The 12902-nt window shown below is 44.1% G+C and overlaps 1 protein-coding gene across 4 annotated transcripts in view; it reads right to left on the bottom strand.

Moving 5' to 3' along the window:
- Positions 1–12338, bottom strand: part of HEXB (hexosaminidase subunit beta) — a 54950-nt gene extending 42612 nt beyond the window's left edge. For all 4 annotated transcript variants that reach the window (XM_067731008.1, XM_067731007.1, XM_067731006.1 and 1 more), the window contains exons 1-3: positions 11987–12338; positions 8187–8332; positions 3265–3330 (exon numbers count right to left, since the gene is read on the bottom strand). In XM_067731008.1, coding sequence (XP_067587109.1) covers positions 3265–3330; positions 8187–8332; positions 11987–12237 — 463 coding nt within the window. In that variant the 5' untranslated portion in view covers positions 12238–12338. The remainder of the gene's footprint in view (positions 1–3264; positions 3331–8186; positions 8333–11986) is intronic.
- Positions 12339–12902: the final 564 nt, after the last annotated feature.

Genomic DNA, 12902 nt, shown 5'->3' with positions numbered 1-12902 from the left:
GTGCCCCGGTCCGGGAAGATCCCACATGCCACGGAGCGGCTGGGCCTGTGAGCCATGGCCGCTGAGCCTGCGCGTCCAGAGCCTGTGCTCCGCAACGGGAGGGGCCGCGACAGTGAGAGGCCCGCGTACCGCAAAAAAACAAAACAAAACAAAACAAAACAAAAAACCACAGTAACATATCACCTCACACCTGCAAGAATGACTGTTCTCAAAAACACAAGAAATAACAAGGGTTGCTGAGGACGTGGAGTAAAAGGATCCGTCATGCACTGTTCACGGGAATGTAAATTGGTGCAGCCACTACAGAAAACAGTATGGAGGTTCCTCAAAAAACTAAAACTAGAACTACCACATGATCCAGCAATTCTACTTCTGGGTATTCATCCAAAGAAAACAAAACTCTAACCCCCCAAATATATGTACCTCTATGTTCATTGCCGCATTACCATAGCCGAGATATGGAAACAACCTGTCCATCAATGGATGTATGGATAAAGATGTGGTATGTATGTGTGTGTATATATATATATATATATATATACACACACACACACACAACGGAATATTATTCAGCCATAGAAAGAAGGAAATCCTGCTATTTGGGGCAACATGGATGGAACTTGAGGGCATTATGCTAAATGAAATAAGTCAGAGAAAGACAAACACTGAATGATCTCACTTAGATGTGGAATCTTAAACAAACACACACAAAAACCAAGCTCATAAATATAAAGAATAGCTTTGTGGTTACTAGAGACGGGGGTAGGGGGTAGGCAAAATGGGTGATGGGGGTCAAAAGGTACAATCTTCGTTTATAAATAAATCCTAGGGATGTAAGGTACAGCATGGTGACTATAGTTAATAAATACTGTGTTGCCTATTTGCAAGTTGCTAAAAAGAGTAAAACCTTAGACGTTCTCATCGTTAAGAAAAACAGTAATTTTCTAACTATGTGTGGTGACGATGTGAACTTACTGTGGTGATAATTTTGCATTATATACAAATATCAAGTCATTGTGCTGTATACCTGAAGTTAATATAATGTTATGTCAATTATACCTCAAAAAAAATAGGAAATAGGAAAGAATAAAAAGTTCAACGTCATTTTTGCTACGCCTCCCTCCCACCCCCAATACAGGCCCAAACCAGGAGGAATAACTTTGGAATTTTCTGTTAAGTGGCAATACACTTAATTATCATTTAGAGCACGTCTGTTACTTTCGAAGTCTGACAGTAAGCAGAAAATAAGGCCTTCCTGGACTAGATTCACAAAATGCTCTCAAAAGTTCTATTATTTTGATGTGGATCAGGGCAAACATCAATAAAGCCCTAACAGGCCCCAGACAAGACGGGCACATCAGACCGACAGAAGCTTAAAATCACATAACATTATATATAGATGATCTACATGATAGTGTTTGCAGTTACATTTGCGGTAAACATCTATAGCTATTTTCATGTCATATTTTGAAATAAGATCATAATCATACGATTATTATGACTATAATACATATAGCAGTAACAATGATTATAATCATACCATTATTATTATGACTACAAAACATATAGCAGTAACATTGATCATTTTATTCTAGATAACACTCACCTGAGTCAAATCCAAAGCCTTCTTTATTTTTAATAACTTTGGTTGGCTTGCTCACATTTAAGAAAATTACTCTCCTTTCTCAAAACTATACTAATTTGGAAGCCAGTACAACAAAATCTCATCTACTTGAAAGAAGAAGTAATAGCAGCTTTTGAACAGCAAAAATAAACGTCCCATGCCCGAACTTCGAAGTTCAGACTGAAAGTCACTGGAAAAGCTTTTAAGGTTCCTCTCTGCCCACTACCTCCAATCAGTCTAGAGTATATTTTTATCTTTTCATGCTATTCCTGCAAACTTTGTTATATTTCTAAATCCACAGGAATTTAAAATGGGGGAAGGGTTCTCTTCTTTTCTCAGCCATCATGGTGTGTATGGTTGACTCTGTTCCTGACCTTGTCTTCTCACAACACTCCTAGGATCAAATGATTCCTGGCCCAGAAACAGAAGCAGAATCATCCCATTCCCCAGTGCATTCAGATGAAAGCTGGTGATGAGATCAAGTACAACTCCCATGAGGAGACAGTGGAGAAGAACCGAGTCGAGCTGAAGGACTCTCACATGCGATGGCACATGCATTTATGCTGCATCTATATCACTAGCATCTTACCGTATCAAGCTGAAAACATCACCACCACATGGACAGTTGGACATGTTTTACTGGGAAAATGATTATTCTCTTTGTTTTCATGCTTCTGCACTAATAGGTTGGTTCAGAAAAAAATACGTGAGTATATTTTTGTTTGAATGTATAAACAAATGCAGAAGGGAAATGCTTGCTACTGAAGGCAGCAAGAAATGATAAAACAAAATTCCTTAATCAGAGCAGGTCAGAGCCGTTTATAACTCTATAAACATTATAGTCCTGGGGCTTCCCTGGTGGCACAGTGGTTAAGAATCCGCCTACCAGCCCTGGTCCGGGAAGATCCCACATGCCATGGAGCAACTAAGCCCGTGCACCACAACTACAGAGCCTGCACTCTAGAGCCCACGAGCCACAACTACTGAGCCTGTGTGCCACAACCACTGAAGCCCGCACACCTAGAGCCCGTGCTCCGCAACAAGAGAAGCCACCACAATGAGAAGCCCACGTACCGCAATGAATAGTCCCCACTCACCACAACTAGAGAAAGCCCACGCGCAGCAACGAAGACCCAACACAGCCAAAAATAAATGAATAAAATAAATAAATTTTAAAAAAAATTATAGGGCTTCCCTGGTGGCGCAGTGGTTGAGAGTCCGCCTGCCGATGCAGGGGACGCAGGTTCGTGCCCCAGTCCGGGAAGATCCCACATGCCGCGGAGCGGCTGGGCCCATGAGCCATGGCCACTGAGCCTGCACGTCTGGAGCCTGTGCTCCTCAACGGGAGAGGCCACAGCGGTGAGAGGCCCGTGTACCGCAAAAAAAAAAAAAATTATAGTCCCAAGAACATCAATGAATTACAGCATTATGAATGTAATAACCTTCAAGCATTTTTAAAAAGTCAAATGATCTTTCTCCCATGCTTTAAGTGGTATATATTTAATGGAAATTGTTTTGGAAATACCCAACAAATCATTCTATAAAGGGCCCAAGGAAGCAAAGTTTTGCTGTGCTTCATTTCCCAAAGTGGCAACTGAAAACATTTCCTTACTAGAAAATAACAATGACATAGAACTTACCTCGTAATACTCCCCAAACTCTGTTGGCAGTGAGCGAGGCCACTGGTCCTTTCACAAGTAAAGTATCTGTATTGGGGAAAAAAAAAAAAAAGTTTTCTTGTATGGTGACAGATGGTAACTAGACTTATCATGGTGATCATTTCGAAATGTGTAGAAATATCGAATCACCATGTTGTGTAACAGGAGCTAACATGGTGTTGTAAGTCAATTATACTTCAAAAGCAAACAAACTCAGAAAAAGAGATCAGGTTTGTGGTTACCAGAGGCGGGTGGTCGTGGGAGAGGGAATTGGAAGAAGGCGGTCAAAAGGACAAACTCCGTTATAAGATAAATAAGTACTAGGGCTGTAATGCACAACACAATGAATATAGTAAACAGGGCTGGATGCAGTATATGACAGCTGTTAAGAAAGTAAATCCTAACAGTTCTCATCACAAGGAAAACAATTTTTTTTTCCTTAACTTTGTATCTATATGAGGTGACGGATGCTCACTAAATTTACTGTGATAATCATTTCATGATATAAGTCAAATCATGACGCTGTACACCTGAAACAGTGCTGTCAATTATATCTCAAAACTGGAAGAAAAAAATGTTTGTTTTTAATCCCTCAATAACACACATTTCCCTAAACATATAATTGGTATTTCTGGATCATTCTTTTCTCCTGAGCTCCAGACCTGTTTCTCCAACTGCCTCCTGTACATCCTCACTTAGAAGTCCTATAGGTTCCTTTAACTCCACATGCCCCACTCTGCACTCTTCCCTCTTTCACCTGTCGGGCTCTGGGCTCATCGCGCACCACACTCCGACCAGCTGATTTGCTCAAGTCAGGAACTTGGGTGTCACCTCCATGATTCCTCATTTTCCCCTGCAGGAGAGTTATTCTCTCCAACTACCCACTACAGAGTAGGATCCTAATTAAGCTAAGAATTTAAGTCAAAAGTGCAAACTCCTCAGTGCCCATAATTCCTTGGTGAAGCCTCCAGTATCACTCAATCTTCCATTCCCTCTAAGGCCAGAGAGTCTTCTCTACTCTGTCCCTTCCCTCCCTGTGCTCCCCTACTTGCCCTGTACCTACCTTCCCCCAACATTATGCTAAATCTTCCTTAAGACTCAATTCTTTTTTTTTCAAATATTTATTTATTTATTTATTTTTATTTTTGGCTGCTTTGGGTCTTCGTTGCTGCGTGCAGGCTTTCTCTAGTTGCGGGGAGTGGGGGGCTACTCTTCTGCTGTGGTGCACGGGCTTCTCATTGTGGTGACTTCTCTTGTTGTGGAGCAGGGGCTCTAGGCATGCGGGCTTCAGTAGTTGTGGCATGCGGGCTCAGTAATTGTGGCTCGCGGGCTCTAGAGCGCAGGCTCAGTAGTTGTGATGCACAGGCTTAGTTGCTCTGAGGCATGTGGTATCTTCCTGGACCAGGGCTCAAACCCGCATCCCCTGCATTGGCAGGCAGATTCTTAACCACTGCGCCACCAGGGAAGCCCCAAGACTCACTTCTTAACTCACTACAGCTTAATTCAGCTTTGTCCCACTCAATAAAAAGTTCACATCCATCTAAAACGGGGCTCCAGTTGGCTGCTTCTGGGCAAAGGGGGCACTAATCTCTCAATCCTTGAAATCATACTCTGCCTGAGGTTACCCCAATAGTCATCTTAGTCTTTGGAGAGGTTTGGGATGGAATCATCCACGGATAAAGGAAAGCACCAGAAAGCACAGAGAGATCGAAAGCTAAAGGGGTGTGATTGATGCAGACTTTGCCATGGTAGAGACACTCAAGGGCTGCAGGTTAATGATTTAATAGCGCATTTGGGCTGCATCCTCCTCCTCCACCACCCTGACCACCCCAGGCTGCCCCACGATAATTGGCTACAGGTAGGGAAAACCGTTCTATCAACAGCCAGTAATCAGGTAACAGTCTTCTGACAAGGTAGCCTTTGCCATCAGAAGAACAGAGTCATGAGTTAGCTAAAGGCCAGGCTAAGAATGCTATAGCTATTATGACCACAATCTAACCATCTCCCCCTCTATACCCAATTCTTAGTTAGCTACCTAGATAGAGCTTACCGTTCCACCGGTCACTGTTTAAAAGCCAGTTTTTGCCGCATTACAGTTTTGAGATAGCCTGGAATTAGTCAGCCTAAAGAGTTATCTAAAAACATTAACATGTGGCATGTACCTCATGCCAATTATTTTCCAATAGCTGAGGACGGGCTGATATTTAAAAGGATTCTGATTCAACTCAACGCAAAAACCGCAGATATAGAGCAGTTAGAAGGAGACTTTGGTTTCTAAATATATGGACAAATAAGCTATAGAATTTCAAATTTTATTTCAAAGCCAAATTCTTAGTGTTAACAGTGATTACCTCCCTGACAGGGGATAGGAGACATCTTTTTTTTTTCAGTTATCCCTTTCTGTACTTTTTGCACCACACTGTGGTTTTGAAGGGTGTACATACAAATAACAGTAATGGGCTCCTCTTTTTAAAATAATAAAATGTGGGCTTCCCTGGTGGCGCAGTGGTTGAGAGTCCACCTGCCGATGCAGGGGACACGGGTTCGTGCCCCGGTCCGGGAAGATCCCACGTGCCGTGGAGCGGCTGGGCCCGTGAGCCATGGCCGCTGAGCCTGCGCGTCCGGAGCCTGTGCTCTGCAATGGGAGAGGCCACAACAGTGAGAGGCCCACGTACCGCAAAAAATAATAATAAAATGTTACAGATAAGGCTAAAATCCCCTTTGAGATGCCCACTCAACTCCCCCTATTTTCCTCAGAGGAAATATCAGGCCTTTTCTTAGGCATTTTCATACACATACGTGTAACAAGAAAATACAGTACTGCTTTATGTGTGCCTTCTTTTGTATGTTGGTATATAAATGGTATCCTCCTGTACACATTATGTAAATTTCTTTGTCCAACTCAGCAATTTATCTTCGCAAGTTCTCCACATCTGTTCTTTATAACTCCACTTCTTTATTCTTAATTGTTGTATAGTATTCTCTAGTGTCAACTGTCAAGATATATTTAGCCATTCTTCTAGTGATGAACATTTAGTTTTGCTTATAGATCTTCATCATTGCAGGCAAACTGCATGGAACATTCTTGATGTATGTAATTATTTCTCTACGGTAGAAATTAGTCTATTTCTGGTTCTGAGGGTATGCATATTTTTATTTTAATTGATGATGCTGTAACACTTGTCACTTTCTCCAAGATTTCCTCATACTCTTGGACAACGGCTGATATCTTGTTATTTCCATTTGTGTGTTACTTTTATCATCATCATCATCAACTAGTTTGAAACTAGTTTATCCTTTAACCAGAAAATTTCACAGGAAGCTTGTCTCCAGAAGCTTCCCTTTCAGAAAAAAGAGGGTTTGAAAAGCTGAATGGAAGATAGGCTATAACTCCCCAGCCTCGATATGTTCCATTTTTTGGAATTTACAATATGTCATTGTATTGCCTGTCAGCAAAGATTCCTTGGTAATATAATGACCATTTCTCAATTCAGATTGCAAAACCTAATTAATAAAGTGTCTGAGTGCTGACTGTCAAGTAAAATCCCATGGCTGATGTTGGCAAATCATCCTGTTTCTCTTCTAAGAACAGCTACAGAATTGAAGAGAAATTAAGTTATTTTTCAGAGATGTATTAAGAAATCTCATCTCTGTTGAAAGGATGAAGAGATGTACTTAACTGTCTGTGAGGCAGTCTGAGAACAAAGGAGTCACTCTTTTCTCTAAGATATGCATTTTCCTTTCTATTTTTACACCTGACTCACCAGTCTGCTCTTTCTGCACTAATCTTATATCACCCATTGATTGCTCTTTGATTCCTTGATACAATTCCACATTATTCCCAGTCAGTACACACTATGGAAAAGGGCTGCCCATTTGTTTATTTCTTCTAGAACAATTTAGGAAAAGCCTTAGAGAATAACGTTTTAGGCAAACAAAAAGAATCATGTAGCTAAATGTTGATTACACTGTCAATCAATATAAATGAAGATGAAACATATATAATACAACATAAATATAAAAGAAAATGCAACGCTTCACCCCTCCCAGTTCTGCATTATCTTTGTGTCAAGTTAAATTATAGAGATCATGCCAAGACTCCCCTGGCAGTCCAGTGGTTAAGACTCCGTGCTTCCACTACAGGGGGCAGAGGTTCGGCTCCTGGTCGGGGAACTAAGATCCCGCATGCCGTGCAGCACAGCCAAAAAAAAAAAAAGAGCATGCCGATCAGCACAGACTTGTCTTCAAAGTAAACCACCTAGATGCCCAAAAATCAGGGATAAGCCAGGTAAGTTTTGACACATCCGTACAGTTGGTAGAACATTATTCAGAGGCTAAAAATGCTGTCATAGAAAGATATTTAGTGAAATACATGTTTGTAATGGATTGTTATGCAAAACAGAAAAACCACAGGTACAGAACTACCCCCTTTTTCATGCCATTGTTTATCATATGCTTCTATTTATATCTATGTAAAATATTTCAATGTATCACTCTACAAAAAAAAAATCTGAAATAACAGTGGTTAACTCTGAGTGCTGGGGTTATGAGTAATTTATTTCCTCCTCTTCACTTACTGTACTTAAAGATTTCCTACAACAATTATGTATTCGTTTTGCCATCAGACTTTAATGGTAATTTTCTTTTTTTTTGCGCCACACCTCACGGCATGTGGGATCTTAGTTCGCCGACCAGGGATCGAACCTGTGTCCCCTGCAGTGGAGGCACAGAGTCTTAACCACTGGACCGCCAGGGAAGTCCCCTAATGGTAATTTTTAAAATAGGAATTATAAACTCACTGGTCAAGAGCTCACAATAGTTCACGGCATGGAGCCAGCTTCTAGCACTCGAGCCTGTGACAAGCAGCCTTGTTTACAATACATTCACATGACATAGGTACTCACAGGACTCATCCGAAGAGATCTTGGGGAAAGTGTCACACTCTGGGTCCAGGACAACCGAGACTTGAAGTTGCTGCAACTCCACTCCAACACGAAGATCAGCAGAGCCATGATGCCGCTTGTAGAAACCAAAAATATAATCATAATATCTGTGTGAGAGAGAAATTCAAACAAAATTTTAAAGCACTGTAGCCAAGTTTTAAATACATATGTGGTAGCAGACACTGTCGTTGACTCCGCAAACCCCTGCTACCCCATATCAGTCCAACTAGAGGCTCTCACCCCAAGCTGCAAATTAGAATCACATGGAGGGCCTTTTGCAAACAAGTACTGATGTCCAGACCTTCAGAATCAGAATCTCCGAGAGCATGATCCAGGCACAAAGATTTTAAAAGTCCCCCTGCCACAATCCCAAGTGACTCCTATGAAGTCCCCATTAAGGACCAATAACCAAACTAATAATCCTGGGTGTGCAAGTCAATTCTGACCAGTGATGGGGCAGGGATGGGAGGACGGGGGGAGGATGCTTCCTCTTCTAAGTGAGCCCCAAGAAGAAAACTTCTCTGTACGTGATACTTAGACCAGCTGCAGCCACACCAAAGATGGCAGAGCAGAGGTGGAAGGAATACGGATTTCCTAATCATACCGTTGAGCCACTTAGCCAACCAGCCCTGAAATCCTGCCTGCTTTTATATTTCCATAATACATGAGATAATAGGTTTTCTTTTTGCTCAAGCCAGACTGAGTCAGGGTTCCTGTTACCTTCCAACAAAAGTATCCTAGCTAATACACAAACACCACAGAATTCTCACTAGGGCCTTGAAAATTTACCTTCTGCTGGTACCCGAATAGCAGAGAAGGAGGATATTAAATAAACATTTGAAGGTGCTATAAGATACAAGATCACACAGGCCTCAAAGCCTATGATATTTAATAGATTTTGATAAGCCAGAAGGTTGTATATGCTACTTATATGTAAGACCATCTTGTGTTTTTCCAGGGACGTAAGGAGAGCTGGGAGAGTTCTGATGAACTTGGAAGTCAGTGTATGGAAGTTAACCAGTGAGACAGTGGAACAGATGAAGGTGCTGAGGACCTTTGTCGTAAGAAAACCTTGACAGATTGAAAAGGAAATTAAGATCACTAAACTGTATACTTAGAAACGGTTAAGACAGTGATCTTATGTATATTTTACCACAATTTTTAAGGGAAATTACAGCTGCCAGCGGCTTTGAGATTTGAGTTAGGTGCTGGCTTGTCCCACATAAGGAAAATCTTGGCTCTGCATATTAAAACTCTAACAGAAAACTCAAAGGGTTCTGGTGCAGTGGTGTGCAAGGTCTGTGGGTTAATTTAGCTTTTCAGGAACTGAGGGAGCAAAGCTATTTGTTCATTTAAAAAAATGAGCAACTAGGGACTTCCCTGGTGGTGCGGTGGTTAGGAATCCACCTGCCGGTGCAGGGGACGCGGGTTCGAGCCCTGGTCCGGGAAGATCCCACATGCTGTGGCAACAAAGAGTTAGCCTCAGCTCGCCGCGACTGGAGAAAGCCCGCGCGCAGCAAGGAAGACCCAACAGAGCCATAAATAAATAAAATTAAAAAAAAAAAAAATGAGTAACTAAAAAAAAAACAAGAGTAACTAGCATGTGACAGATCTTGTTCTAGAAGCTGAGGAAGCAGCCACGCACCAAACAGACAGAACTCTGCCTGCAAAATGCATAGTGTTTCAAAGCAGGGTTTGAGATAGAAACTGGGCTCTTCAGGAGCCAGAGAATCTGAACAAACTTGTGTGTTCCCCACGGACTAGAGCTTCTGGAACAACCCCATCATGCTTTTACCCTGAAGTAGAGACTGCCCCTCCTGAGTTCCTAGAATGCTCACCTGAATGCTTCCAAGTCTTAGCCATTAGGGCTAATGTTTTATTTTTTTTAAGATCTTTATTGGGGTATAATTGCTTTACAATGGTGTGTTAGTTTCTGCTTTATAACAAAGTGAATCAGCTACACGTATACATATATCCCCATACAGGCCTAATGTTTTATAACCTGCTTCCTAACAATGCAGGGTATAATTAATAGCTGCTTCACACACATGGCATGAATTAGTTAGGCAATCCTCAGATAAGTACCTGCACTGCCTTGAGATGCCAAGATTTGTTTTTAAACCGTCTCACAGCTGATTCAAGTTCTGGTTATCTAACCATGGTTAACTTAAGTCTTCCACGCTTTCTTGCCATACTCCTATCACTTCAGCTTATTACCGAGTCCTTACTTTACTAGCACGATGGCACAGAAGGAAAATCCAATTTTATGAACTGAGTCCCGAAGCAAATATGGTGTGTTTGTTCTTAAAAGATTTCCTAGTCATGATCTTCCATTAGATGGCCTGCGGGTACTTTTTCCTTCTCAATACCCCAAGGCAACCAACCACCCTGATTTTACTTCTTCATCCAGGTTCTAGCCATTCTGACCTGTTAGCAGATTCAACATCAAAGGCTCATTGGAGTATGCATCTAAACTGAGGGTAACAATCTCCCTTTAATTGTACACAACCGAAGGAGAAGAAAACGTCTCTGCCATCAACTTCTTGAGCCTCTTCCGCCTAAGCTCCAGGCCTACCTGGGGCCAGCAGGTGTTATTAAACTAGTTTTGCATCTTTCCACCAGCTGCTTGGTGTCCTGCAGGCACAATTAAACTATAATGACCTCTAGGAACAGAGGCAGCCAAAATCTGAGGGAGAAAAGGGGTAGTACTGTCAGCACCAAATTACAATCCTTCGGGGCACTGAACACCTTCAGGACAGTCCTGCCCACACCGGTCGCAGAGTGAGCCTTACTGAAACATCTCCCCAAGTGCAATCTGTCTTGTACATGGTGTAGTTAGCAAAGCTAGCGTTGTGACACTACACTGTAAATCAACTTTACATCAATTTAAAAAGGCAAAAAAAACCCAAAAGCTAGCACCGTGGGCTCCCTCCTCACTACACAATTCACCCTGTGGCCAACGGGTTTACAGACATGAGGGCTGTGGAAATGTGAGATGATAAAGATCTAAACAAGATGCTGGGAGAGTTAAGCACGTAAGTGTTTCTGGGAAACAAAAGGAGAAGCAGATACTGCAGCGCAGCGACCATATCAAAGTAGTTAGGTGAAAATATCCAGCATTTTGCATGGAATAGAGATTTGGGAAGGGAAGGGGAGGTTTGGGCGGTGCTCCAACCTACGGACTTTCTGCCATCTGAATTGTAGCCAGATTTGGGGAGGGGGAGAGATGGCCTATAAATGACAAGCAACTTTGGGGAACCCCTGGTCCCCAAGCTTTAAGCACTCATCTTCCTCTCAGAACTCCCTTCAAATAAACTGCCGCTTCCCTCCCTCCTCTTCGTCTACCCCATTCTCCTCTCCGAGGCGAACACGGCCACTGACCCTGAGCAACGTACTCCGTCCACTCAGTATCCCGCACTCAAAGCAGGGTTCCAGAGCACCCAGGAAGCTCCTCAGGAGACAGGAGGGGAAGGGGAAGAGCTTGGGTTTCAGTTCGTGTTGGTTCGAGCCGGCTCTGCCATCTTCTAGACCTGTGACTGGTGGGGTCACTGGCCGACTCGGAGACTGTTTCCTCCCCTGTCGAATGGAGATTAGAGCGCCAGCGCGGCTGGATGGCTGTGCAGGTGGTAAGAAGCGCTCAGGTGTTCCTCCTCTCGCCCCCCCCCACCCCGCGCCTGCACTGCGTCCCAGGGTAGTCTGTCTCTCCCCGTACCGGGGTCTCCGGGTCCCCTTCCCGCCGGCCGCCCGTCGGGAGCACTCACCGCCGAAACGCTTCCTGCAGCAGTGAGCAGGAGGGGCCGGCCTTGGAAGTGGAGCTGTGGCCGAAGAAGAAGTTGTCGGGAGAGAGGTGCAGCACGCGCGGGGTGGTCTGCACGGAGAGAGGCATGGGCCAAAGACTCAGGTCCGGCGAGGCAGCGGCGACGGCGGAGGCGCGCACTGCCTGCACCGCCAGCGCCGCCAGCAGCTCCAGCAGCCTGGGGAGCCTCGGCCACCCCAGCCCGCGATGTTCCATGGCTGCTCAGCTGCTCTCTTCCGCGTTCGGCCAGGTATGCCCGAGCTGCTGCCCCGGTACCGGACTTCGGGGAAGCAGGGAGCGCCTTGCGCGGGCGCGTGAGTCAGAGTCAGCTGACTGTGTGTTCCGCCCCGGCTCCGCCTCCAGAGCGACCACCGCCCCGCCCCGCCCCGCCCCAGCTGCCCTCCCCGCCCAGCCCAACCCCGGACTCTTCCAGGCGCTGAGCGGGACGCTGGCTTCGTGCCTGCAGCGCTCGCGGTCTCCTCCCGGCCTCTGGACTTAGAGAAACTGCACAACGCACGCCACGAACACCTAACTTCCCCCACCCCTAACACCAGATAACCGGGTGCTTATTTGCCCCTCAGTCTGGACTTTTCTATAACTGCAATAAAGCTTTAATTATTAAAGCCTCCCATCAGAACCCCTCAGGACAGAGTTTTGAACAGATGGGAGGTTAAAAGTTAGGCAGAAGATAGGGACTTCCCTGGTGGTCCAGTGGTTAAGACTCCCTGCTCCCAATGCAGGGGGCCCAGTTATATCTCTGGTAGGGGAACTAAATCGCACACCGGGCAGCTAAGATCGCGCACGCCGCAACTTAAGACCTGGTGCAGCCAAATAAATAAATATTTAAAAAAAAAAAAAAAGTTAGGCCGAAGATATTCCGT

Source organism: Pseudorca crassidens, chromosome 3 (genome assembly GCF_039906515.1).
Source record: "Pseudorca crassidens isolate mPseCra1 chromosome 3, mPseCra1.hap1, whole genome shotgun sequence".
Lineage (NCBI taxonomy): Eukaryota > Metazoa > Chordata > Mammalia > Artiodactyla > Delphinidae > Pseudorca > Pseudorca crassidens.
Note: the sequence above shows the minus strand (reverse complement) of the source record. Positions and strands in the feature narration are given on the sequence as shown.